The sequence below is a fragment of the Lissotriton helveticus genome, chromosome 5_1, assembly GCF_964261635.1.
Source record: "Lissotriton helveticus chromosome 5_1, aLisHel1.1, whole genome shotgun sequence".
Lineage (NCBI taxonomy): Eukaryota > Metazoa > Chordata > Amphibia > Caudata > Salamandridae > Lissotriton > Lissotriton helveticus.
The window spans coordinates 1,055,680,016-1,055,704,197 of record NC_136065.1 but is presented as its reverse complement, the minus strand read 5'-3'; the positions used below and the strand labels follow the sequence as shown (position 1 = coordinate 1,055,704,197).

General features: G+C 47.0%; 1 protein-coding gene across 3 annotated transcripts in view; it reads left to right on the top strand.

The window, feature by feature from the left end:
• The window catches only part of PPRC1 (PPARG related coactivator 1), a 156,121-nt gene that overhangs the window by 43,919 nt on the left and 88,020 nt on the right, over positions 1-24,182 (top strand). For 2 of the 3 annotated variants that reach the window (XM_078643598.1, XM_078643600.1), the window contains exons 5-6: positions 9,004-13,564; positions 22,297-22,350. In XM_078643598.1, the coding sequence (XP_078499724.1) occupies positions 9,004-13,564; positions 22,297-22,350 (4,615 nt within the window). The remainder of the gene's footprint in view (positions 1-9,003; positions 13,565-22,296; positions 22,351-24,182) is intronic. The other variant, XM_078643599.1, reaches the window with a different exon arrangement.

The window sequence follows — 24,182 nt, the reverse complement described above, 5'->3', positions numbered from 1 at the left end:
AAGGACACATTCATTTTTTTTTGGGGTAGATTTGCCCAGAGTCACAGGATATGGAGTCGACCCCGAGGCTGGAACCTTGGTTTCCCAGCTCCAAAGTTGGCAGTCTAGCCGTCAGACCACATCCTCTCGCCCTGAGGGGGATCAGAACCCGAAGAGTTCTCCCTGGTGGGCGGACATCTTATCGTTTGTAATAAGAGTTTGCGCCCTCCACCCCCAGCCCTGATTGTGGACCTGTTTTTTTTGCAGCAGGCTGTACAGGGTCGAAGTAGGGGCTAAGCAGCCTCGGATTGGTAAGGCAGGCACTCGGGCAATGCCCGAGGGGCTGGTGTCTGAGTTCTGCTGTGGGCTGCTTTTTTGAGCAGTCTGGGGCCGATTTGGGCGGTGTCTCTATTTTCGTAACACAGCCAGCGGCCCAGTGGGTGGCTGAGGGGCCTTTCTGCAGGCAGATGGGCGCTCATTTCCCTCTTCCCCTCCCCCCCCCCCCCCCCCACTCCTGCCCCCACCAACACCGCCGGTCCCCCACCTCCGGTTTAGCAACAGGCAGCGGTATCACTCCCTTTGGCTCACTGGCCGGCCCATTAATGTATGCACATACTGAGCAGAGCAGGGGGCCTCAGTAGAAGTGGCCTCACTTGTTTTCAGATGTTTCACTAGTGTAAACTAATGCGTGCATTTTTTTAACCCCCTCCACCCCTCCTTTTTAATGCAATTGCGTTGAAGCAGTGATTTGAGGAAAGGCATTATGCAAATGGGGGGCGATTTTTGGTTTTTTTGCGTGCCCGGGCCGACTTTCAATCCCAATCCGACCCTGGGGCTAAATTGAGCAGATCACCTCATATCACCATCAGTGTTCCAGCCCTTTTCTTTCACAAAACATTGTTTCCAGGTGCGGAGACAACTGTTAGACTAGAAATAAATACTACAACTCCCAGAATGCATTGGGCTGTTAAATCCGAGATAGCGTGCTGAAGTCACCTGGTAACCTTAGGGGGGCGCTAATGGTCAGGCACACGCACACATTTGCTATGCTCTTTGATACATTGCTAAAGGGGTAGGTGCAGAGGCCGCACGGAGAGGCCCAGGCGGGGACCCCTGGGGAGCCCTTGTGCCAATAGACCCTCGGGGAGCCCGACACTTGGCACGTGCTTGGAGGCTGCTGTGACAAAGGCAGTGACTTTCAGCGCCACAATAGATATTTATCATCAAAGCGGGGGCGCCATGAACCGGCCACACCAGCCCGCCTCTCACGTTAGTATCTCGCGCCGGGGGGGGGGGGGGGGGGGGGGGGGCTACTAGAATGTCCCGTGTCGTGTCAGGCACTTACAGGGGTGTTTACAGCTCCTTTGACTTCAGTCGGAGAGGCAGGTCTGTGGAAGAGAACTGCATGATGGGGCTATGGGAAGAGCTACAAGAGAGCACAGGGGAGAGGGGGGAGGGGGTGGAAGGTGAGCATTAAGGTTGTGACAGATACGCATGTGGATTGAGAGAAAGGGGGTCGATAGACGGATGAATGGAAAGAGGACAGACTGAAGGGATGGATGAGAGAAGGATGCGCGATAGATGTGTGGGTGGATGGAGAGAAGGATAAGAGGTAGATGGGTCAGCGCCTTTAAACCCTCACGGGTGAGTAGCCGAGCTACACAAAAGCATGATTGATTGATTGAGGGTAGGTGGGTAGGTGGTGGAGGGAAGCATGGACGGAGAGGAGGATGAGAGGTAGAGGGTAGGTGGATGGAGGGAAGCATGGATGGAGAGGTAGGGGGTAGGTGGATGGAGGGAAGCATGGACGGAGAGGGGGATGAAAAGTAGGGGGTAAGTGGATGGAGGGAAGCATGGACGGAGAAGAGGATGAGAGCTAGGGGTTAGGTGGATGGAGAAAAGCATGAACGGAGAGGAGGATAAGAGGTAGGGGTAAGTGGATGAAGGGAAGCATGGACGGAGAGGAGAAAGAGACGTAGGGGTAGGTGGACGGAGGGAAGCATGGATGGAGAGGAGGAAAGAGATAGGGGTAGGTGGATGGAGGGAAGCATGGATGGGGAGGAGGATAAGAGGTAGGTGGATGGTGGGAAGCATGGTCGGAGAGGAGGATGAGAGGCAGAGGGGTAGATGGACGGAGGGAAGCATGGATGGAGAGGATGAGATAGGGGTAGGTGGATGGAGGGAAGCAGGGATGGAGAGGAAGAGAAGAGGTAGAGGGGTAGGTCGTTGGAGAGAAGGATGGATCGACGGACAGGGGATGAATGGAAAGAGTTTAGATTGAAGGGGTGGGTGAGAAGGGTGGACGCAGGGATAGGCGCAGAGAGTGGTGGGTGGATGGAGCTAGGGATGGCTGGGTAGAGAAGTGATGGATGCCTGTGAGAAGGACGGATATGGAGAAGGAAGGGGCGCAGGTCAGATGATGGAGGGAAGGAAAGAAGGGAGGAGAGACGGGCGGATGGAGAAAAGGAAGGATGGGCTAGTTATGGATGGAAGGAAGGAGGGGAGAAGACAGGCACAGAATAATAGAAGGAAAGAAGGATGCACGGGTGGAAGAGGACTGAAAGAAAAATGGAAGGGTGGATGGAAAAAGACAAGAATCGAGAACTGGAAGGAAAGACGGCCCCACACCCTGCTCCCCGGACGAGTGTCGACCCCACCCGCCGGTTCGGTGTCACATCGGGTACGTTCCAAGTGGGGAGCATTTTAATTGCCTTGTGACGCCCCTCAAGAAAACTAAACCCACAAGCGCCAGAATGCAAAGATGGTTCCATTGCTTGGAGAACTCCCCGGGCGCGATGAGGCTAAAGTGGGTGCACGGTACCCCCCGCCCTGCCTACCCGGTGGCAGCCTCTGCGCTGAGCCCTCCTGCTCCCAAGTACCACCTGAGCTAGGCTGGACAGACTGCCCTCCTCCAGCAGGTCGTCCATCGGCGCGCGCGCGCGCGTCCATCCCGGGCCCTGGCACCGTCCGCGCGCCCGGGGGATCCGACTCCTCTTCCCACCGCCTCTGCCGGGAAATGCCGTCCCCTCAGAGAAAGTGAAAGCACCCGCGGCCGAGTGGGCTGAGTATCGGTGGCCCACGCGCACATGCCAACCCTGAAAAGCCCTGGCTAATTTTAGAAGTGGGCTTGCGGTTAATTATCCCGGCTTCCCCAGAAGACAAAGCGTGTGATCTTGTGCATCGGCCCGCAGCGCTGCACGAAAGTTGCGTGCAAAGCAGTGCACAACAAGAGTTTTTCAGTGAGAAGGGAGAAACAGCAGGCTGGAGCAGGAGGGGGTGGTTCCCACCGGACCACAGTTCATTTATCTGTAATGTCAAGAAATAGACTAAACAGCATTTTATCTTGACGTGTTCCAGTGGCTAAATTAGCAGCTCAAAACCCACAACACGAACTTTCCTTTCAGACAAATCCCGCAGATTAGCCCCAAGTCCTTTCCAAGGTTTCCAACAACTGAACCTCTCCTCATTTCTTCCGGTATTGAGTATTGTATTCGCCCTGCAACTTGTTCACAAACGATAATAACAAGCATTGGGGTGGGAATGGGCACAACAATGACGGACAGCGGGGGGTGGGGGGTAGGCGGGAACGGGCACACACAGACAGCGGGTATGGGGGGCGGGAACGGGGAACACGGACAGCGAGAGGAGGGGCCGGCGGGAACGGGGGAGGGGGCAGGTTAACAGAAACACGAACAAAGTTAAAAACAAATTAGACAGCGGGAGGGGGGGCGGAAACGGGTACACACTTACCTGCTCGGCAACATAAATCGCGCAGCCCACTCCTGCAAAAGGCAGGACGAGAGTAAACAAAACACGGCTTGAGAGAGAAAAAAACCCCCGCCCACCGCAGCGTGACTTCGCCAAAAGCGAAAAATTCTCGGGAACGCCCCCGAATCTGGTCCGGCCTTGACAGACAGATCCGGCTCCCAATGGCTAGCCTCCATTTATGGAGCTAGCCAATGGGAGCAGGGGGCGAGTCCCTGTTCCCCACTGTAAGACAGAAGGTTTTTCTAGCGCATGCGCACTTCGTGCGCATTTGCTAGGCAAAACCTAAAAAATGCTTGCTCACTTTAATGAAGAGTAATCTGATTAGTAGCAGTACCCAGGAGTGGCAGCGGAAGTGCAATGATAAAGCCGATGATTCTGCACCTCAACTTCAGCGGCAGCCTGTCTCTTGGTCTGGTAGCAGCCTATTTCCTTCAGGAAAGTTGAAGATGTGAGCGATGGCTGTGTTCTGTCACTTTCCCAAGGAAATGGCCATTTAAGTGGCAGAGTCGATTGTTCTGCTTGGTGATTAGTCTTAAGTAGACTATCTTCAGCAAAGCTGGAAACGTGCTATTGTTGGTTAAGGATAGGTTTCTCGTGCTTATTGTATTGACTGTGTTCAGTAGTAAAAAATTCTTGAAAGTTTGTGGTGACACGGTTCTAATGGTTTTCCAGCAACGGAAACGGTTGCATGAATGGTGCAAGCGCAGGGTGATCTTAATTTTTGTGCGCGGGCGCGATCCATCTTGCATTGGACTCCGAGAGCCTTTTGAAACGGAGGTCACCAGCATTTTAGTTTTGGCAATACAGTAGTCTCCTTTGGAATTAAATTTTGTAATTGAGGATCTGCTGCATGGGTGCATTCTGTGTAAATCTGAGCATGTTATCTACTTTAGTGGTTCTTTTGGCTTTTGGAATAGTGAGTTTTTGGATTATGGTAATTGCCTGGAGGCAGATGCATCAAGGAGCCTAATTTAGCTATTGTGTGCCTCATTTAAACTGGTTTTGGTTTAATGTAGGTTTGTGATTGGGAGTAGAGTATAATTAGGCATACTCCTCCCCAAAAAATGCAAACCTTTCTCCTAGGTAGTAAGTGTCCTGAAAAAGAAGCGAAATATGCAGAGTCCTAGTTCAGCTAATGTAAGAATTTGTGAATTCACACCCACGACTTCACTTGTAATAAGGAAACTGATGGTCTTCGGACACGACAACAGTTGATTTATTACTCGAATGTGTAGTGCGATCTACTCACCGATTTGTGTGTGTGTGTGTGTGTGTGTGTATATATGTAATCTCCCCAACCGTTCTTTACCTTACTTTCTCCAACTACAGTCTCCGTAAATGTTGAATGGGTTTGTGAAAGAAATGGTAATTGTCTGCGCTATCACATCTTCTGGTTTCCATGTTTCTAGTTCCTAATTAATTTAACATCTTTTGATGGAGTTTTATTTTCGCGTTAAGTCTGTCAGAGCAACTGAACCTTGTAAGGCAAAGATAGCTTAGAGGGAAACATTTGCTGCATGTCACCGCCATCTATTGGAGCTTGCTGAAAATACACGTTTACATTTCCGTCCCCTTACATCGGCTTCTCTGTGAGAGAACTAACTACAAAGCAGAACAAGCATTGGCAAAGGCAGTAGATGTGTCCGATGCGAAATCTAATGGGTTTGTGAATTTTTTATTTTATAAAATATTTCGTGAGCACTGTGCAGGCGAAACCTAAAAAAGCACAATTGGTGATGTTGAGAAAGCAGTGTTCTTGGTGACAACCGGCAAGATATCTGCAGTGGGGCAGGCACTTCAATGCCGCGCGTTAAATTCAAATATGGGTGGTAATTTAAATAGCAAATAACACTGACTCCCAGTCCGCCATTTAGTAAAAGAAGCTATGAATGAGCCATGTTTTATTGCATTTGAATGTAACTGTTAAACGAAAATCTTCCTGATGGAAGAAAACTGATATTTCGGTTTATTCACACGTATTTCAAGTCAGTCATTGTAGATGCAAAGCCTAAAGTGTCTTGATCGCCACAGTCTATATATCCCAACTCTTTATTGTGAGCTGTAAGATAATGCACACTACGCTTAGAAAAAGTCAGCAGAGTACTACTGTGCTCACCACCCCCCTTCCAGCACCTAGTAACTCGCCCAACTTCCAGCAGGGCAGCCCAGTGTCCCTAGTGTGGACTAGGGCAGTCCTCACAATGAATGAAATATTTATAATTGAAAACTAGCCAGACTGTACACTAAGAGTGGTGTTCAACAAAACTCTGCTCTGAGAGTGGCAGGTGCGTGCTGAGGGCGTGGGTCTGATACTCTTCATGATTTCAGTGCCCTGAAGGCTGCACAGTCGAACTGAGAGCTATAAACTGTTGAGCCAGGCTGGGTTGCAGCTGCGAAGTTTCACTCCGATGCTTCTCTGTAATGTTCCCTGGTGCTGCAAAACACTCCCAAACCATGTTTTTTTAAATTCTTGACGTGGGACAAAAAGAACAGGTGCTACAAAAGATGCCATGGGGGATTATTTTAAAGGGTGCTCTTAGAGGAGGCGCAGACCTCATGGGGAACTCTTTGTAACAAGACCATGTGGTCAGAACTGAGCTTTTTGTTACTCGCAGCAGTAAGATCTGTAATTGTGGCATCTGGCAGGAAAAAAAATAACCGATCAAAGCAAGAGAGCTTTCCTAATACACACTTCAATTTCCATGATATAGAAAGGGGGTGGGTGCTCCTTGGGACGCAGTGCAAGTCACAGATGCCATGTTATGTTATGTTAGGGCTATTTGTATTGCGCACGGCTGCTCCAGCGAAGGAGCGTCCCGGCGCACCGACAAGGTGGCGAACACAACACAACAGAAAACAGAAAATATTATTTAAAAATGGGGACACATCTAAACACATTTCCATTGCAACCCCTTCTAAAAAGCAAATGACTACACACAGTAATGATGGGTATACTGTCGCACTTCGAACAAAGTGTTAACAGATATAGAGACAAATTAGCTATTATTATGTAGCAATTGAACAAACTTTGGATAGGTGCCACTCGGGGTAAGATATCCCATTACCCAGAATATCCAATAGAGCAAGTCATAACTGGCTTGTTCGAAATACAAAAAATGCTGAACCCCGGCACTCTTTAATATAGGCGCAATCGATAAATAAAATTACTCTAGCAAGAAAAGCACCCTTTGACAGTGAGAAGAGACTTTCCAAGTAAGGATTTAAGTAAATCAAATAGAATTAAATGATTACATCATAATTTATTACATCAAAAAGCACAAAAAGAATATTTTAGACAGTCTTAGTATTTGCCACAAGTTATACAATTCCTTATGGTATAGTTGAGGTGTCAGTTCTTTGACTTGGTGACACAGAAACAGCCAATGCGCGTTTCGTCACAACCGTGACTTCCTCAAGGCTTGCTTATGTAGTAGATGTACCCAGCAAAAGGCCTTCAGTCGTCGCTCTACAGTCACAGAGCAGTGTGGATCCCTTGTCAATGCTCAAGGTTAAGGGTGTATAAACCCGAAGAGCAGTGATCCAATTGTCAGCTCATAAACTCATAAATTGTCGAACCCGGAATAAGTATTACTATCGGAAAGGCTATATAGAGCGATCCAAATTTGATAGCCAGGCCAGCTGGAATCAAGTAAAGGCCTATAGAGTGGACTTTTTGAGATAGTTTGTATAACAGAGTATACTGCAGATAAATATGATGCCGCAGATTAATCGTACATGCCACATCTACTACATAAGCAAGCCTTGAGGAAGTCACGGTTGTGACGAAACACGCGTTGGCTGTTTCTGTGTCACCAAGTCAGAACTGACACCTCAACTATATCATAAGGAATTGTATAACTTGTGGCAAATACTAAGACTGTCTAAAATATGCTTTTTGATGTAATAAATTATGATTTAATCATTTAATTCTATTTGATTTACTTAAATTCTTACTTGGAAAGTCTCTTCTCACTGTCAAAGGGTGCTTTTCTTGCTAGAGTAATTGTATTTATCGATTGCACCTATATTATTCAAGAGTGCCAGGGTTCAGCATTCCTTCTAAAAAGCACATTACCCCCCCACCCGTGAGCAATCAGAGTTCCCATCCCGGAACCATTATCCCAACTCCTAACAACATAAAACTTATAAGAACTACACGATCTACACACCCATGTTCTTGCCAGTCATCTTTGCTTCCATATACAGAGAGCTTCAACTAAATTCTCGCGTGTGTGCAGGATTTTTGATGGGTTGGTTTTATTATGGTTTTGGAACGTTAGGCGAAGTAGAGTGGGAGTAAAGCGCAAACAACTGACAGCCTGAAACAAATAATGAACAGCGGGGTGGTGAGACCATAGGGTTGAATAAAGCAAAGAAGCAGGGGGTGGATTAAAAACTAGGGTGGCGGTAGGTTAGAAACAGCCTGCTGAGTACAGGAACCTAGGAGCTGCATCCATGCGGCAGGTAAATACAAAAAAAACTGCAGTACGGAATGCCTTTTTGTTCCAGACCATGTGCAGTACACGTCATGGCAAAAGTTACGTATGCGTGTATGGTCTGCGGTCACAAAAGTGTAGACCTAATAAATATCGGAAACCACACGCTGAGACTGGGTTTTCGGTTTCAAGACATTGCTACTCAAACCTGCAATGCTCGGGAAGGACAAAGGTCAGAAGTTGGAGAAAAAAAGTGCCTGCAGGGAATGGAAACTGCCACCGCAAGCAGTACTTCGTCCAGGTTCCACGGATGAAGATTGAAGCCAGGAGGAAGACTGAGGTGGAGCGGGAGCTCTGACCAATAGGAAGCAGGGAAACTAGTGACTTTGAGACAGCAAGTGATAAGTAAACTGACTTGAGAGCCACATGTGGGCAAGCCAATGGTTAGTTAAGGTAAGTAATGGGTGGGTACTAAGCCCTTTTTTATATCATTTGATTTAAATAAAAGAGCTTTTGCAAAACCTAAACTGAGTCCTGTAGGTCCACTATGGTAATTTTGTTCTGTTTTCTTCAGTTTATGACCAGTTACTGCAGATACTGGTGCGTTCCTAGATTGTCTTTTGTTTGCTGCATGATTTAGATTGCTACTAATCGTGTTTTCTTGCATTATAATTATTGGTCATTTACTATTGTGGCATTCTGTTAATCTGGAAGATTAAACTTAGTATGATGCATTTGCTTGTCTGCAAGGTGTACCAATATCTGTAGCATATATGGTAGACTGCTTTCTCCTGAAATTTTTTTTGTTTTACACTTTTAGGGTGAAACTCGAACTGAAGATAGCTGGGACATGTTTCCTGATTGCCTCAATTCGACTCCTGTCAGGCATAACAAAGTCAAAAGTATAAGGAAAAGTGTCCAGAAAGTGAGAGAGGTGCCCCTGCAATCAAGTGATGGTGAAGAGAAGATCTATAGTCCAGAACATGACACTAGCTCTGAATCCAGTATTGATTGTGTGGACTTTGGATTAGACTTTATTAATGAATTAAGCAGTGTCAGTACTCTTAGGCCAGAAGAAACCAAATCGAAGCATGGAACACCATACATCATAAATACTGCAAATGTTTCCCTTGGTGATTTAGTGAAATACATGCATTCTTACTGTATACCTAGCAGAACATTGTGTGTGGAGCCTGTGAATACTGAATTGGAAGAAGACTTTTTAAGTAACGGTGTTGTGCTTGAAATAGAGGATTGCTTTTCAGCGCCTACACTTGTGAAAGACTCGAGACCAGAATTTACTGACAAACTTTCAATGAAAAATATTTGCTCTGTAGAAAAAGTGGATTCCAAGATAACTGTGAGTTCTCCTGGTCTAGAGAAGGAGTGTCAAATGGTAGAAGATTCATCCATTCAAGAGAGGGCTGAACAGAGCAAGGAACTGCAGATTGGTGATGGAATGAAAGAGGTGGAACCAGATGGAGATAGCAAACCTACTTTGCAGACTGAGGTTAGAATAGAAAAATCCTTGAAGAGTAAAGAACTGCAGGGTGAGTTTAAAATGGGGTCAGCTGATGACAAACTGCCGCCTCTGCAGGGTGAGCTTGGATTTGATGAGTCAGCTGAGAGCAAGGAAATGTCTCTGAATGGTGAACTTGGAAAAGCAAACCAAACACTTGAATTGAACATCAGTATTCCAACCCTGCAGCTTCAAAGTAAAGACCAGGCAGAGAATAATCAAGATACAATACTGGGTGCTACTCATAAGACTGAATCAGAAGGAGCAAGCCAAGCTTGCATCAAATCCGCTGAACATAAAGGTCAGGTCGGTGAACTTGAAAAGGTAGCTGGGGCTTCTATGCAAGATTCAGAAATGGAAGACACTGAACCAAATTTTGTAGCTGATAAATTATATCTAAATTGTGTACTTGGAAAAGATGAGAACATGCCTGCACAATACACTGATGCAGCATGTCCAAATATGCATTGCAAAGTACAAACAGAGGGCACACTTGTAGAGTCTGTGAAGGGTGAGGCTAGTGAATCAAACCTGAAGGCTCTGGCACCTCTGGAAAATTCATTATCACAAGCCTTTTGCATAAAAAATGTTCTGCAGACGAAGTCTCAACAATCAGAAGCTGCAGTCAAACATAGCACTGAAATGGCGCAGGAGGCACCGTTGCAAGATTCAAGCACTAACTGTCAAACCAGTGGTGGACAAGAGACTAGTATCCTGCAAGCAGAGAATGCTAATGGGTTTGGGAACTTGTCAGATTCACTTAAAAAGCTGCCGGAAAATGTTGAGACTGCTGCTGCAGATTGTACTCTGACTGTCAAGAAAAAATGTAACCTTCAAAAGCATTCAACAAAAATGTTGACTAAAAGCCAGAAGAAAAAAGAGAGCCAAAATGTCAACAAGCAAGTCTATGTTCCCCAAAAACCTTCTACTACTGCACAAGTACAAGAAACTGCATGTGATGAGAATAAGTTGCAAAAAGCTGGTTCACATCAAACAAGTTCTTTGAGCAGTCCTTCTTTGAAAGAGTCTGACTTGCTAATTAAACAATTGGAACAAGCTAAAAAAGAATCCCAAATGGAGCTAAAATTACTAAAGGCATCCCGGGTCATGAAAAGCAGGGCTAGAAGTAACCTTGAGAATTCATCTGGTTTAAGTTCTCTAGATAAAAAAGCTAGTCCTCTGAAAGGGAGAGATATTGGACTATCGCCAAAGGAGGAGAAAGAGGGGATTCAGCCAACACTGGTCAATACTGATGCATTAGGACCTTCTGAACAAACTCTGGGCAGCAAGGAGCACTTTGAATGCACACATTCGAATACAGTGATTGAATCGTCAAATATATCTCTTGGAGATATAAATAACCTAACACCTTACTCAACAGATGGTCAAGTAAAATGTGATACTTATGCTGACCCTATTTCAAATGATACTTCTGTTGAGGTTGAAGGGGAAAAGAGTGCTTCTATTGAGGTAGAAGGGGAAGACAGTACTTCTGTGGAAGAGGAAACGGATCAAAATCAAACAAAAGATGTCAAACCAAAGTCTCTCAGCCTAAAAGAGTATAGAATGAGAATGCAACAACGCAAGGCAAGTGCAGACGATAAAAAAGAGCATGAGAATTTAAGTAATAAGTGGCCAAGTCTACCAGAGCCCCCAACTGAGCTGGCAGAAATTCCTTGCTTAATGAAGCCTAAGATGCCTTCAGTGTCAAGGTCTACGTTAGCTAATATTAAGCTATGCCAGGAGCCAAACGTGCTGGAATCCCCAGAATCTCCTGTCCTGGAATCTTCTGGAAATGCCTTAACAGAGGTGCCTCCTGTAGAGGGCCACAATACCCAAACACCACCCTCTTGCCTTCAACATTCACAGTCCATAGACTCTTCTCCAGTGGTAGGAGTTCCCCAATTACCTCAACCTCCTTGTGCTCTGTATACTGAGCCCCCGCCAAACCTGTGGCCTCCCATAGTATCCCAATCTGTAGGGTACCCATTTCCCCCACCTTTACCACCTCCACCGGGTCCCTGTGTATCATCCAATGCTTTTCATGCTGTACCTATCCCACCAGCACCAATATTGTCTTGGCCGCCGCCTTTCCCACCACCTCCTATTGGTTCTGGCCCTTTCCATACCTATCCTCCTGGATGGCGTGCATGTCTACCACCACCACCCTCGCTTCCTCCTCCTCCTCTTCCTCCCCCTCCTCTTCCTCCATCCTACTGGCCCAGTGTCCCCATGCCTCCGACAATACCCCCTCTGATGTACTGTGATAGAGGGCCACCAGCACATGGCCCTTCACGAGTTTCATTTCCTCCCAGTGTGCCAAGTGCTCCCATGCAGAGAGTTGAATTTCCATCAACTAATCAAACTAATCTAAATCCATCATTGTTACAATCAGTGGAGCAGAAGACTCCTAGCATTAGTTACCAGGAACTGGCTGATGTTCTTCAGAATGTTCACAATATGGCGACACGCACTAATGGCAAAACTCCTGATCTGTTCAAGCCTGCAGATCATATTAAATCTGGAATAAACCTCATGGCGCCTAATCATGGGAAAACTGAGTCAACGGCATCTGCCCAATCAAGTTCAGACAAAATATCATTTCTCAAGAAAACGGGACACCAGGTTTTCAGCAGTGAAACGTCAGCAAAGCAAACTACTGCACAAAAGTCATACCCAGCTGAATCGGAGGTTCCTGCTTATACAGTTTCACAAACTCTACCAAACACTCAACAAAATATCAGAGGGGAAGTCGTAAAACAGAAGATTCCTCAGTCAACAAATGAAATTGTTTTGAAAATATTTGAGTTGCTGCGAAAGGCACAAAAACCATCCTGTAGTCAGGACAAAGTAGTTTCTGATACACCTAAGCATCAAATTGACACACAGGCATCTTCAATGCCCATGTCAGACTCCCCAGTCCAGGCAGCATCCCAGTGTGTGTTGCAAATGTCAGATGGTTTCCAGACAAGTGTGCGTTCTGTGCAAGCACGGCCCCACTCTGACCGGGAATGTATCGATTCAAAGCCCTTAAAGCAATCCTCTGATGAAGCGGTCACATCAATGACTCTGAAACCACAGTCATCCCTTCAAATTGTTGGAACAATGCCCCTGAAAACCATGGCTATCCAGGAGTCTGCTCTGACTGTGATGCAGAAGTCACTGTCTGTGGTCCCTCCAGATACACTCCGTCCTTCGGTTCCCATGGCAGATTCCAAGCTGCAGAATGTAGTACCTTTGGTGGTGGAGAAGCCCCAGGGTTTAGTCAAGGATCCTTTGCCAGTTCAGAAGCCCCAGGTTGCGCTTCCCAATCCTTTGGCAGTGCAAAAACCCCAGTGTGGTGTTCAGGAGCCTTTGGAGGTGCAGAAGTCCCACTGTGTAGTCCATACTCAATCAGTGCAAAAGCCCCAAGGAATCGCCTTTCCAACAGCACCTAAGCCCTCTTTAGCAGTGCAGAGACCCCAAGATGTGGACCCAGCCCTTTCGGCGGGACAGGGTGCACTTCCTGTCCACCAGGGTGTGGTACCGGCCTCCGTGCAGAAGCCAGAGTCTGCTGTCCTGGCTACCTCAGCAGTGCAGATGCCTGAGGTTGCAGACCGGTCACCATTGACGCAGAAGCCCCAATGTTCTGTCCAAGCTTCTTCATCGGTGCAGAATCCCCAGGCAGTGGTCTCCGTTGCTTCAGCAGCTCAGAAACCAGAGTTGGTGGGCCCTTCAGTGGCACAGAAGCTTCAGGCAGTACACCTTGCAACTCGGAGATCCCAGGTTGCCCCATTGACGATACCAAGTGTGTATGAAAAAAGTAAAGTGAAGAGATCCAGGAACACCACCAACAAGAGGGGAGTAATTGGAAAAGAGAAAGGCAAGTTGTGATTTATTTTATGGTTGCGAGTGGTGCTTATTATCTCTTGTTTATGGCTGCACTGCATTTAGGGTTCATATTTGTTAGTCATCTATGCTCATTTTGTTCTTCAAAATTGCTTTAATGTTCCCAGATTGAAGTCTCCACCGTAGTTGGAAGAATGTCTAACACAATGCTTGATATTGAGATTTAGTAACTAATACAATAGAACAAGAGTCATTCTAACAAGGTTAAATCTGTTAAGATCCATTGGAGGAATTTGAGAGCAATGCTCCAATGTAGCCCTTGGTTTGAATAGGATTCTTCCATTTTAGGATGTCTATATTAAATATCTAGTTAGGCTGTACAGCTGACCTAGAATGTGCTGTGATAGGGGAGTCAATGTTGCACCCTCATATTAAATATCTAGTTAGGCTGTACAGCTGACCTAGAATGTGCTGTGATAGGGGAGTCAATGTTGCACCCTCAACTCTAATTTGTGTGAGATTCTGTGTAGCGGAAGTGGAACACATCAAGAGGGATTTGTTTCTTTTGTTGTGTGAGAAACGAAAATTTAGCGGTCTGCATGTGATAAAAATGAAGCAATTCTAATACTTTAGAAATGCTGATACATTTTCATATCAGAATGGGGGTTGTAATTGTAACCCAGGGGCGGAGTTAGTTTAGATGTCGTCCATGAATTCATGTTGTACACCGCACTTTTTTCTTGTGTTTTGGATTAACAGTGGGGAAAAAGTGATTACTTTCTATTTTTACTTTTCCCACTGTTCATTTCTGGGGTCATTCATGGAACTCAATTTACTCTAGCGCTAATAATTCTTTTGGCGCAAATCTTTAACCACCATGACCCTCTATCTCCCCCAAACCAAGGAGACCTTTCCTATAATGTTTTCAGCCTAGATTCCTGAATGAACGGCCCGCCTAAACCGTTACGCTCCAGGGCTTCCTTTTAAAGTATCCAAATGTGCATTTCTTTAAATTAGTCACTTGTGAAATATCAACAAATGCAATACTTGTTGAAAACTTACACAGTGCTTTTAATTCAGCTCTGGGTTTTTAACAGCAGTGCATGAACATGGTTGTTTGCTAAGAATTTACTTTCTCCTGATTTCATTTTGAACACGTACATCCAAGCCAAAATGCCTTGTTCGCTGGCATGAAAACTGGCAACAGGGCCTTACACTGGCAAATGTAAGCCTTTATATAGAGATTTCTGCTCTGGGATGTGTACTAACCACCTTATTGTGTAGTGCAGTAAAGTGTATTGCGTTGAACTTTGAACCATCTAAATAGAGTTCTGTCCTTATGAGGTTAGTTAGACATGACAAATCCTTCAGATCTTTTAAATAAAACCGCATGTGGAAAGGTATTTCTGTAGTAGGGGATCTCTGTGTATAGTCATAATCTAGTGAATAGTCCCGCCCATGTGCGTGGACCCCGGAGCAATCAAAAATAATCTCTTACAGTGTCAAAAAATGCAGAAAATGCATAGACACTTAAGAGAGAATTTAAAGACAGATAATGCAGCCAAAAAAGGCTACACTGTCCAGTACTTCAACTAGAAATTCCACCATAAAATCCACAAAACAGCAAAGCCTGTACAGATTTCCCTTGCTTAACAGCAAAATCCCTCAGGAATGATAGAGAGAAGAACCTGGACAGACAAGCCCCATAGGCTGCCATTATGTGGCTTAATTAGGATACTGTGCCTTTAAGGAACCTTCCAGAACCTTCTCTCAGTATCCCAGAATGCATAGCAGGTCCAACTTAGCCTCAGTTCTTTTTTCCGGCTCCTGCAAGCAGGACCCTGGAGCATTGAGCTCTCCCTTTCAAGGGTTTTTGTTAGTGTTTTACACTGATTTCGATTTTTGGTACTTTTAAAGTACTCTGGTGACTTTCTTTCTGTGTTTCTGCACTCTTTTTTGTCCATAATGCCTGCATTATTCGACAAATGCCCTGAGTGCTCAAGAAAGAAGGCCAAGACAGACTCCCATGAGGTCTGTATTCTCTGCCTTCCCTCTTCCCACATCCCTGAGGAGTGTAGGATCTGCAGAAGCTTCTCTGGGAGGACCCTGAAGGAGAGGAAGAAGATCAGGCTTCAGGGACCTGAGGAGAGAAAGCTGAAGGCACGAGGTGGGTCAGGAGGGGCTCCTTCTACCCATGCTGAGGCCTCTGGGGGGCTCCCCAGGGGCAGGAAGACCAGCCCTCGCCCAAGGTCTCCGTCTGGGTCAGTTGCGCTGACCACGACGTCGAGGGGACGGTCAACGGCCAGTTCCAGGTCTCCCCAGGGCTCTGGGTCGAGAAAACGTCGCCCGTCGAGGAACGTGTTCCGGCCGCCGTCGAAGCCGGTGTCGATATCCTCGTCGTCGCTGTCGGCGTCGAGTGATCGACATCGGAGGGCCCGGCGTCGGCGCTCGCCGTCGAGGCGACACCGCCGTTCGCCGTCGAGGACGTCGTCGTCGAGGGGATCCTCGTCGTCAAGGTCGCCGTCGAGACGAAAGGCATCTCCGGCGCCGAAGAGGTCGACGTCGAAGCATTCCAAAAGGCCGACGTCGAGACGGTCAAGGAGATCGACGTCGAGAAGGTCGGAGAGGTCGACGTCGAGAAGGTCCAAAGGGTCGCCGTCGAAGCGATCCAGGAAGTCGACGTCGAGACCGGCGAAGAGGTCGAGGTCGCCGTCGAGGCACCATCGCCCGTCGTCGAGGTTTCGTGGCTCGTCAATCTGGTCGGGGTCGACGTCGAGACGGAGACACGGTTCGACGTCGAGGAGCGTGATTCGGTCGACGCCGAAGGACCGTTCGACGTCGAGGGGACATCGGTCGTCGTCTGGACACCGGTCTGGAGGTCCTAAGGACAGGCCCAGGACTGTGGGGGGCTCCCCACTCTCTGGTAGAGGTGATGGCTCGCCGGGACCGGCGCATTCCGGGGTGGATACTCCGATGAAGCCGTCTACGCCTCCTCCGCGGCCGGCTGTGCCGAAGGGTCCTCCTCCGAAGGCCCCTACCCCGCCTCCGAAGCCGGCTCCGCGGGACCCGCGTCCGGTTGCTCCTCCACCCCCGATCCCACCGAGGGAGGTGTCGATGCCTAAGTTCCCGACGCCTCCGAAGAAGACTCCTAAGAAGCCTGGAGCTCCTGACCCTGGGAGGCCGAAGGAGCGTCCGAGGCCCAAGAGGTCGAGGTCTCGCTCGGGGAGACGGGACAAGTCGAGGAGTGGCCGCGTATCTTCATCACGATCCAGGCATCATCACAAGAGACGTCGGTCCAGGTCACGTTCTCCGTCTGGGACCCGTTCCTACTCGCCCACGCTGTCCGATTCGCCGGAGACTAGGGTGTCTCCGATAGACGATATTAGCACATTTCAGGAGGTTCTCCTGCGTGGTGCGGCGAAGTTGGGCATTGAGGTTGAAGCGCCTACGGCTTCTACCTCGGTAATCTTTGAGACTTTACACAAAAGGCACTTGTCTCGCCCCCTGTTACCTCTGGTGCCGGGGCTCCTTGAGCCCGCCGAACAGCTATTCCTGACGCCGGCAACGGTGAAATCTGTACCTTCCAGGATACTGAAAAAGTACAGGGCTCCGGACCCAACGTCGGTTTGGGGCGCAGGGTCGTGGAAGGGGGCAGTCTGCTGGTCAACATCAACAGCGGCAGCAGCAGCAGCAGTACAGGCAGCCCTTCCAGAAGCGACAGGGTGGTAGAGGTCGTCAACAGTCCTCTACCGCGACCAAGGGCCCGGCCGGGTCCCGTCCCTGAGCTGTTACTTCCCCCTCGTCCGTTACCCGCTCCGGTGGGGGGAAGCGTTCAATTTTTTCTGGCAGAGTGGAGAAAAATTACTCAGGACAAGTGGGTGCTGAATATTGTTTGCAATGGATACAGTCTACGTTTCACCAGCCCTCCTCCATCGATTCCTCCCGTCAGCTCGCAGTATCAACTGCGCGAGCTTCAGACGGAGGCGGACGTTCTGCTAAGGAAAAGGGCGATCGAAGACGTACCTCTGTCTCAAAGAGGAAGAGGTCTGTACTCTCGGTTCTTTCTTGTCCGCAAGAAGGACAAAAACGAGTTCAGGCCCATTCTGGATTTGCGGCAGGCAAACAAGTGGATTCGCAGAGAAAAGTTTCGCATGCTGTCGTTGCATCAGATCTACCCTCAGCTGCAACGGGGAGACTGGATGTGTGCCATAGATCTACAGGACGCATACTTCCACGTGCCCATTGCATGCAAACACAGAAAATTTCTGCGCTTTCAAGTCGGCACCAATCACTATCAGTACACGGTGCTACCCTTCGGACTGAAGTCTGCACCCAGGACATTCTCAAAATGTATGGCAGTGGTAGCGGCACACCTGAGGAAGAACAAGGTGTTTGTCTACCCGTACCTGGACGATTGGTTGATCAAAGCCTCCTCCTTCTCGGAAGCTCGAGCACACTTCCAGAAGACGTGCGTTCTCTTGAACAAGCTGGGGTTGCACATCAACATGTCCAAGTCGGTCCCGATTCCGGTGCAGTGCATCCAGTACTTGGGGGCCTCCATCAATACGCTGTCGGCAAGCGTGTCTCCTTCGGAAGAGCGACGTTTATCACTCGTTCGGAAGGCTCAGGCTCTCATGAAAACTCCGTCTACGACTGTGAGGACCGTGTCTTCTCTACTGGGATCGATGGCCTCTTGCATCTTTCTCACTCCTCACGCACGGCTACAGATGCGACCTCTGCAGGAGTGCTTGGAGGATCAGTGGGACCAGAGGAGAGGTTCTTGGGACGACAGGATACGACTGTCTCTACATGCTCTTCAGTCTCTGAAGTGGTGGTGCTCGAAGGAGAATCTCCTCAGAGGCGTTCCCTTCCACAAGGACATTCCCACACAGACCATCGTGACGGATGCGTCTCTCCAAGGTTGGGGGGCGCATTCCGGAGACCTGCAAATTCAAGGGACGTGGTCCCCGACGGAGTCCACGTACCACATCAATTTCCTGGAACTGAGAGCTGTTCACTTGGCACTGAAGGCCTTTCATCCGTCCTTTCAGACCAACTCTCTGCTTGTTCAGACGGACAACACGACAACGATGTATTACCTCAACAAGCAGGGGGGCTCGAGATCGCGCACTCTGTCGCAGGAGGCGCAGGCGATCTGGCACTGGCTTCTGGCTCGAGGACTGTCGATAACGGCCACCCATCTGCCAGGTGTGCAGAATGTTCAGGCAGACGAACTGAGCAGAATCGTGCAGGAAAACCACGAATGGGTCATAAACGACGAAGTACTAGGAGAAGTCTTCGCAAGGTGGGGAACTCCAGACGTAGATCTGTTTGCCACCGCCGAAAACAGCAAATGCCGAGGCTTCGCCTCCAGGTACTACCAACCAGGGACGCTGGGGAACGCGTTATGGATCAACTGGTCGAACAGCTTTCTGTACGCTTTTCCACCAATTCCCCTGATTCCGGCGGTTCTCATCAAGCTGTCCCAGTCCAGGGCGAGAATGATTCTGATTGCCCCGGAATGGCCCAGACAGTGGTGGTTCACGGACCTGCTTCACCGTTCTCTCCTTCCTCACATGAAGCTGCCGTGCAGGCCGGACCTTCTCACGAAGTTCGGGGGGCGGATGGTGCACCCCAACCTCTCGTCTTTGAGTTTGGCGGCATGGCTCCTGAAATAGTGCAATATGGCCATCTGAATCTCCCAGAGGATTGTATGGGCATACTGAAGGAGGCTAAGCGACCTTCCACTAGGACTTCCTATGCTTACAAGTGGAAGAGGTTTTGCATCTGGTGCAAGTCTAAGAACTATGACCCTACGTCATGCAAGGAGGATGTCATCCTTCCATATCTGCTTCATCTGGCGCAGTCGGGCCTTAATGTCCATTCCATTAAGGTTCATCTGGCTGCTTTGACTGCCTACAGGAAAGGCCCTTCACAGACTTCCTTTTTCCAGATCCCTGTGATCAAAGATTTTTTGGAAGGCTTGAAGAAAGTGTTCCCTCCTGTCAGGCTTCCTTCGCCTTCATGGGACTTGAATGTGGTGCTGTCCAGATTGATGAAGGAGCCTTTTGAACCCATTCATAAGGCTTCGTTGCAGCACCTGTCCTGGAAGGCGGCGTTCCTAGTGGCCATTACATCGGCCCGCAGGGTGAGTGAGATTCAGGCATTGTGTTGCCAGGAACCTTATACTGTATTTCATAATGCTAAAGTTGTTATGCGTACTCACCCTAAGTTTCTTCCCAAGGTTGTTTCTGATTTTCATATCAATCAGACTATCACTTTGCCTACGTTCTTTCAGAATCCTTCGTCTCCGGCGGAAAGGTCTTTACATTCCCTGGATGTGCGGAGGGTGCTGAAGTTTTATCTTGATAAGACTAAAGATGTTCGTAGGTCAGACCAATTGTTCATCAATTATGGTTCAGTCAGGACGGGTCTTGCTACCTCTAAACAGTCCATCTCTAGGTGGATTGTGTCCTGCATTCAGTTGTGTTACTGCAAAGCTAATAAGACCTTAGGGGGCAAACCTAAGGCTCATTCCACCAGGGGCAAGGCTGCTACGACAGCTATGCTCCGTAATGTTCCCATTGCAGAGATCTGCAATGCGGCCACTTGGAAGTCGGTCCATACCTTTGCTAAGCATTACTGCCTGGATTCTGATGCCAGGACAGACGCTCAGGTTGGGCAGGCTTCGCTGCGGAATCTGTTCGCACAGTAGTGGCGTTATTTTACTCTCCACCGCCGCTTGGTGTGGGGATGGGCTTGCCATTCTATTCACTAGATTATGACTATACACAGAGATCCCCTACTACAGAAGGAGTAGTTTCTGTCCTGTAACTCCAGTTCTGTAGTAGGGGTATCTCTGTTATAGTCATAAGCGCCCTCCCGCCTCCCCGGTGGAGTGTTGTTCATGATCATAATGCTACAGGTCTGGCGTTTCCTACGCCTTCGAAAAGAACTGAGGCTAAGTTGGACCTGCTATGCATTCTGGGATACTGAGAGAAGGTTCTGGAAGGTTCCTTAAAGGCACAGTATCCTAATTAAGCCACATAATGGCAGCCTATGGGGCTTGTCTGTCCAGGTTCTTCTCTCTATCATTCCTGAGGGATTTTGCTGTTAAGCAAGGGAAATCTGTACAGGCTTTGCTGTTTTGTGGATTTTATGGTGGAATTTCTAGTTGAAGTACTGGACAGTGTAGCCTTTTTTGGCTGCATTATCTGTCTTTAAATTCTCTCTTAAGTGTCTATGCATTTTCTGCATTTTTTGACACTGTAAGAGATTATTTTTGATTGCTCCGGGGTCCACGCACATGGGCGGGACTATTCACTAGATTATGACTATAACAGAGATACCCCTACTACAGAACTGGAGTTACAGGACAGAAACTACTCCTTCTCTCCTGTGTTGGAACGGTTTTCCCCAACGTAAAATACATTAACTTCACTTGTCTTTTATCTGGTTAATGTTGCTGATTGTGTGCAATGTGCCCTCGACTGACTTCAGTTTGCCTTCCTGCTTGGCTTCCCTTCCTTTTATCTCTGATCCATCCATAAGTAGGCTTAATGTGTCATGGGTGCATTGAAAGGATTTTTTTAAGATCTTAATTTTACAGCCAAGCATGTGTAGTTTGTCACTACATAAAGTGGTTTATGTCAAACAAAATATAATCGGGCTAGTTTAAAAGGCAAAGGATCTGAACCCTGGTCTAAAACAAATGCTGCAGCATCGCATAATGTCTGGAATGATTAGGTTGTATCAAATCAATAGTACATGAACTGTTGTAAAGAAAAGTACACACACTATAAATCTGAACATGTTAAAATAACCATGTAGTGACTGTCATTGGATATTTCATTTGCTCTGCTGCAGATTTTATACCACAGCAGGCAGAACTGTTTTAGATTTTTGAATATAGTATGAAATTGTTGACTGGCTTCCCATAACGCATGCAAACCTCACATTAAACTGCAGGACTACGTTGGGAGTGGGCTTTAAACTTTAAATCTCTAGCTTCACAGCTCTTAAACACCATTACATCCTTGTTTGTAAATTATGGTGGTTGGCATATCAATAGCTGCAAGAATGGGACTAATCAAAAACGACTTCTAATTGTGTAGTTGTGCACCTGCATTTTTACAATGCACAAGGCAGCCATCCGCTACATCTGACATTCAGGCACCTTGGCTGGATCAAGTCAGGCGAGCATTGTAAAAAGGTGCCCATTAAATAAAATTCTTACTGATAAATGGGACACTTGTAAAGTCTCATGGTAAAGTTGGTAAAACCCAACAGTTAACTGCTGTACCTGGCCTACAATTTTGTGACGAAATGAATAAAGGTTGCATAGCCACACACACACTTGTGTAATTATTCTAGGTCACATTTCTGTTGCTGGCCCACGTCTTCTATTTTGGTAGTTGCTGTATTGGTCATAACTGCCACATTAGCTAAGAAGCCAAGCTCCAACCTACTAATTTTCTGTTGGCTAAAAAGCCAAAACAAGTTTAAACGCACTGGGACGTTGCATTCTTATAAAATACTCTTGCTAAACCTCACACTAACCTTTACTATGAAACTGTATTGCAAGTCGGTAAACAATTTTTCCTCTACTCCGGGGATACGATACATTCCAGTTCATGATTAGCGTAATGTTAGTATTTTATTGTTAGTACATTTTTACAGATTGCTTAGATAACTATAGAATCGAAATGTTCATACAAAGTTTTCTTTACTATATTGTTTTAAATCTTTCTTTATTTGCCTTCATAGTCATTGAAGCTTCAGATTTAACCAGCTTGCTGGAGCAGTTTGAAGAATCTCAAGGTATGTGAAGTTTAGCATCAAGGATTGCATGATCATTTTTCTGTTGGCCACTTTTTCCTTATGAGTTGTCTTTTATGTCCCCTCATGTGTGCACTTTGCTGTCAGATTATTAGACGCACGTCAGCCACCGATTATAGGTTTTAGTGTAGATGGCATAGTTTGTGATTGCACTGACTAAAAGTTAAATGGCAGAAGTGAGACGTGAATGTGTTTCTGCAGACTTAGATTGCCAATTTTAGTCAGATTTACAAAGGTTGTCTCCTGTCCCCGTCAGGAGTAATATTCTCAGTCAGCAAAAGTGAATTTAAGTTTTGTTTGAGTAACGTGTGGTATTGGGCTTTATGAATTTAATGCAAACCATGGCTGCTCGACCTCCAGGCGTGGGGTGATGAGGTGAATGCCTGATTACCATCCAATTCGAAAATCTTAGTTGAAGTAGATTGGTTTATGGGCCTCTCTGCCAAAGTGTCCTACAAACATTTTGTTTCTTTGTAGCCCTTAGATGTCTAAAATGGCTGTAGGCTTTTTGCATGCTTGATCTGTGCCACTCCTTTTTAGGTGTGCTTTTTTGGCTAAGGTAGCTATTTTTCGGTTGTGGCTAGACTGAGCTTATCTGCTGTCTTTTCGACATTTGTTTACCTTCAGTGGGCTTACATCCCACCCATTGCTTACCGTTGGTTGGCTTCATTGTCACTTTCATATGCCTACTTTTATATGTTCTGCGTGTGACTGCTCAACTTCCTGTTCGTCTGTTCCCCCCATGGAACATGGCCCAAGTACTTGTGCCATTATACTGCTCGTCTTTTGGGAGCTGCTTTTTTCTTAAGCTTTAAACAGTCTTGTTAATGCACGTTGCCTAAATCCAGAGTTTTAGCTTGTTTTTCGACATTCAGTTTATTTTCAAACCGTTTTTCTTGCAACCAAAGGCAGCTTATGGCTTTGTTTGTGCTTTATAACTAACATTTTATAGCTTACTTTGTATGTACACGCCAGATTATCACTACGCTGCTGCACTCTACATCGCTCTGCGCCATGTCGCTAACTTTTAGCCGTGTTAAACAGCAGCCCCTCTGCTGTACAGCATGGCCAAAAAACCTTGACCAAGTCATTAGCTCTTGCATAGTAGAGACCTATTGGCTTTGCCAATGCTTGTTGGACTACGGATAAACTATACCAACTTAATCGCTTTACCGATCGCTTTGAATCTTGACAAATCTATATTCCTTTGCTTAAAACTATGACCATATAATTATGTAAAAGAGTTCTACTGGGTGAGATCTAGCATTATTCAAATAAGACTGCACCATTTATATGCATGTAGAGCACCCAAAGTTGTTGCTGCATCTGCTTAAAATGAAAATAAAAATACCCTGATAATCTTTGGAAATATGCTCTCCTCCCTAATTGCAACTCCTTCTCGGGTTTTCAAAACTTGTAGAATGTAGGTTTTAACTCCTTTTAACTCTTGACACCAACCTATGTGCTGTCCACTCTGCATGGTGCCAAGTTGGCACTCATCAGCAGCTGAGGTGGCATGTTAGATTGTGCAGGCCTTTGATCCCTCAGCATATTGGTTCTTTCAGCTATCTGCCTCATTAGATAAAATGGCCAACAGCATTATCTCACTACATCCACTCAATACAAATGTCAGACTAATTTTTCAAGTGGTTAAAATCCTTCCTCTGACTCTCTAACTCATCCTCCACGTTCAGCCCTATTGTGGGGTCATTCGTCTTTAATATCCATCATACTCGCGGTGGGCATCCTCATCGTACCACTGTATATCTAACCTAGTGACCTGCAAATATTTCCCTGTCACTGGGCTGTTTCAG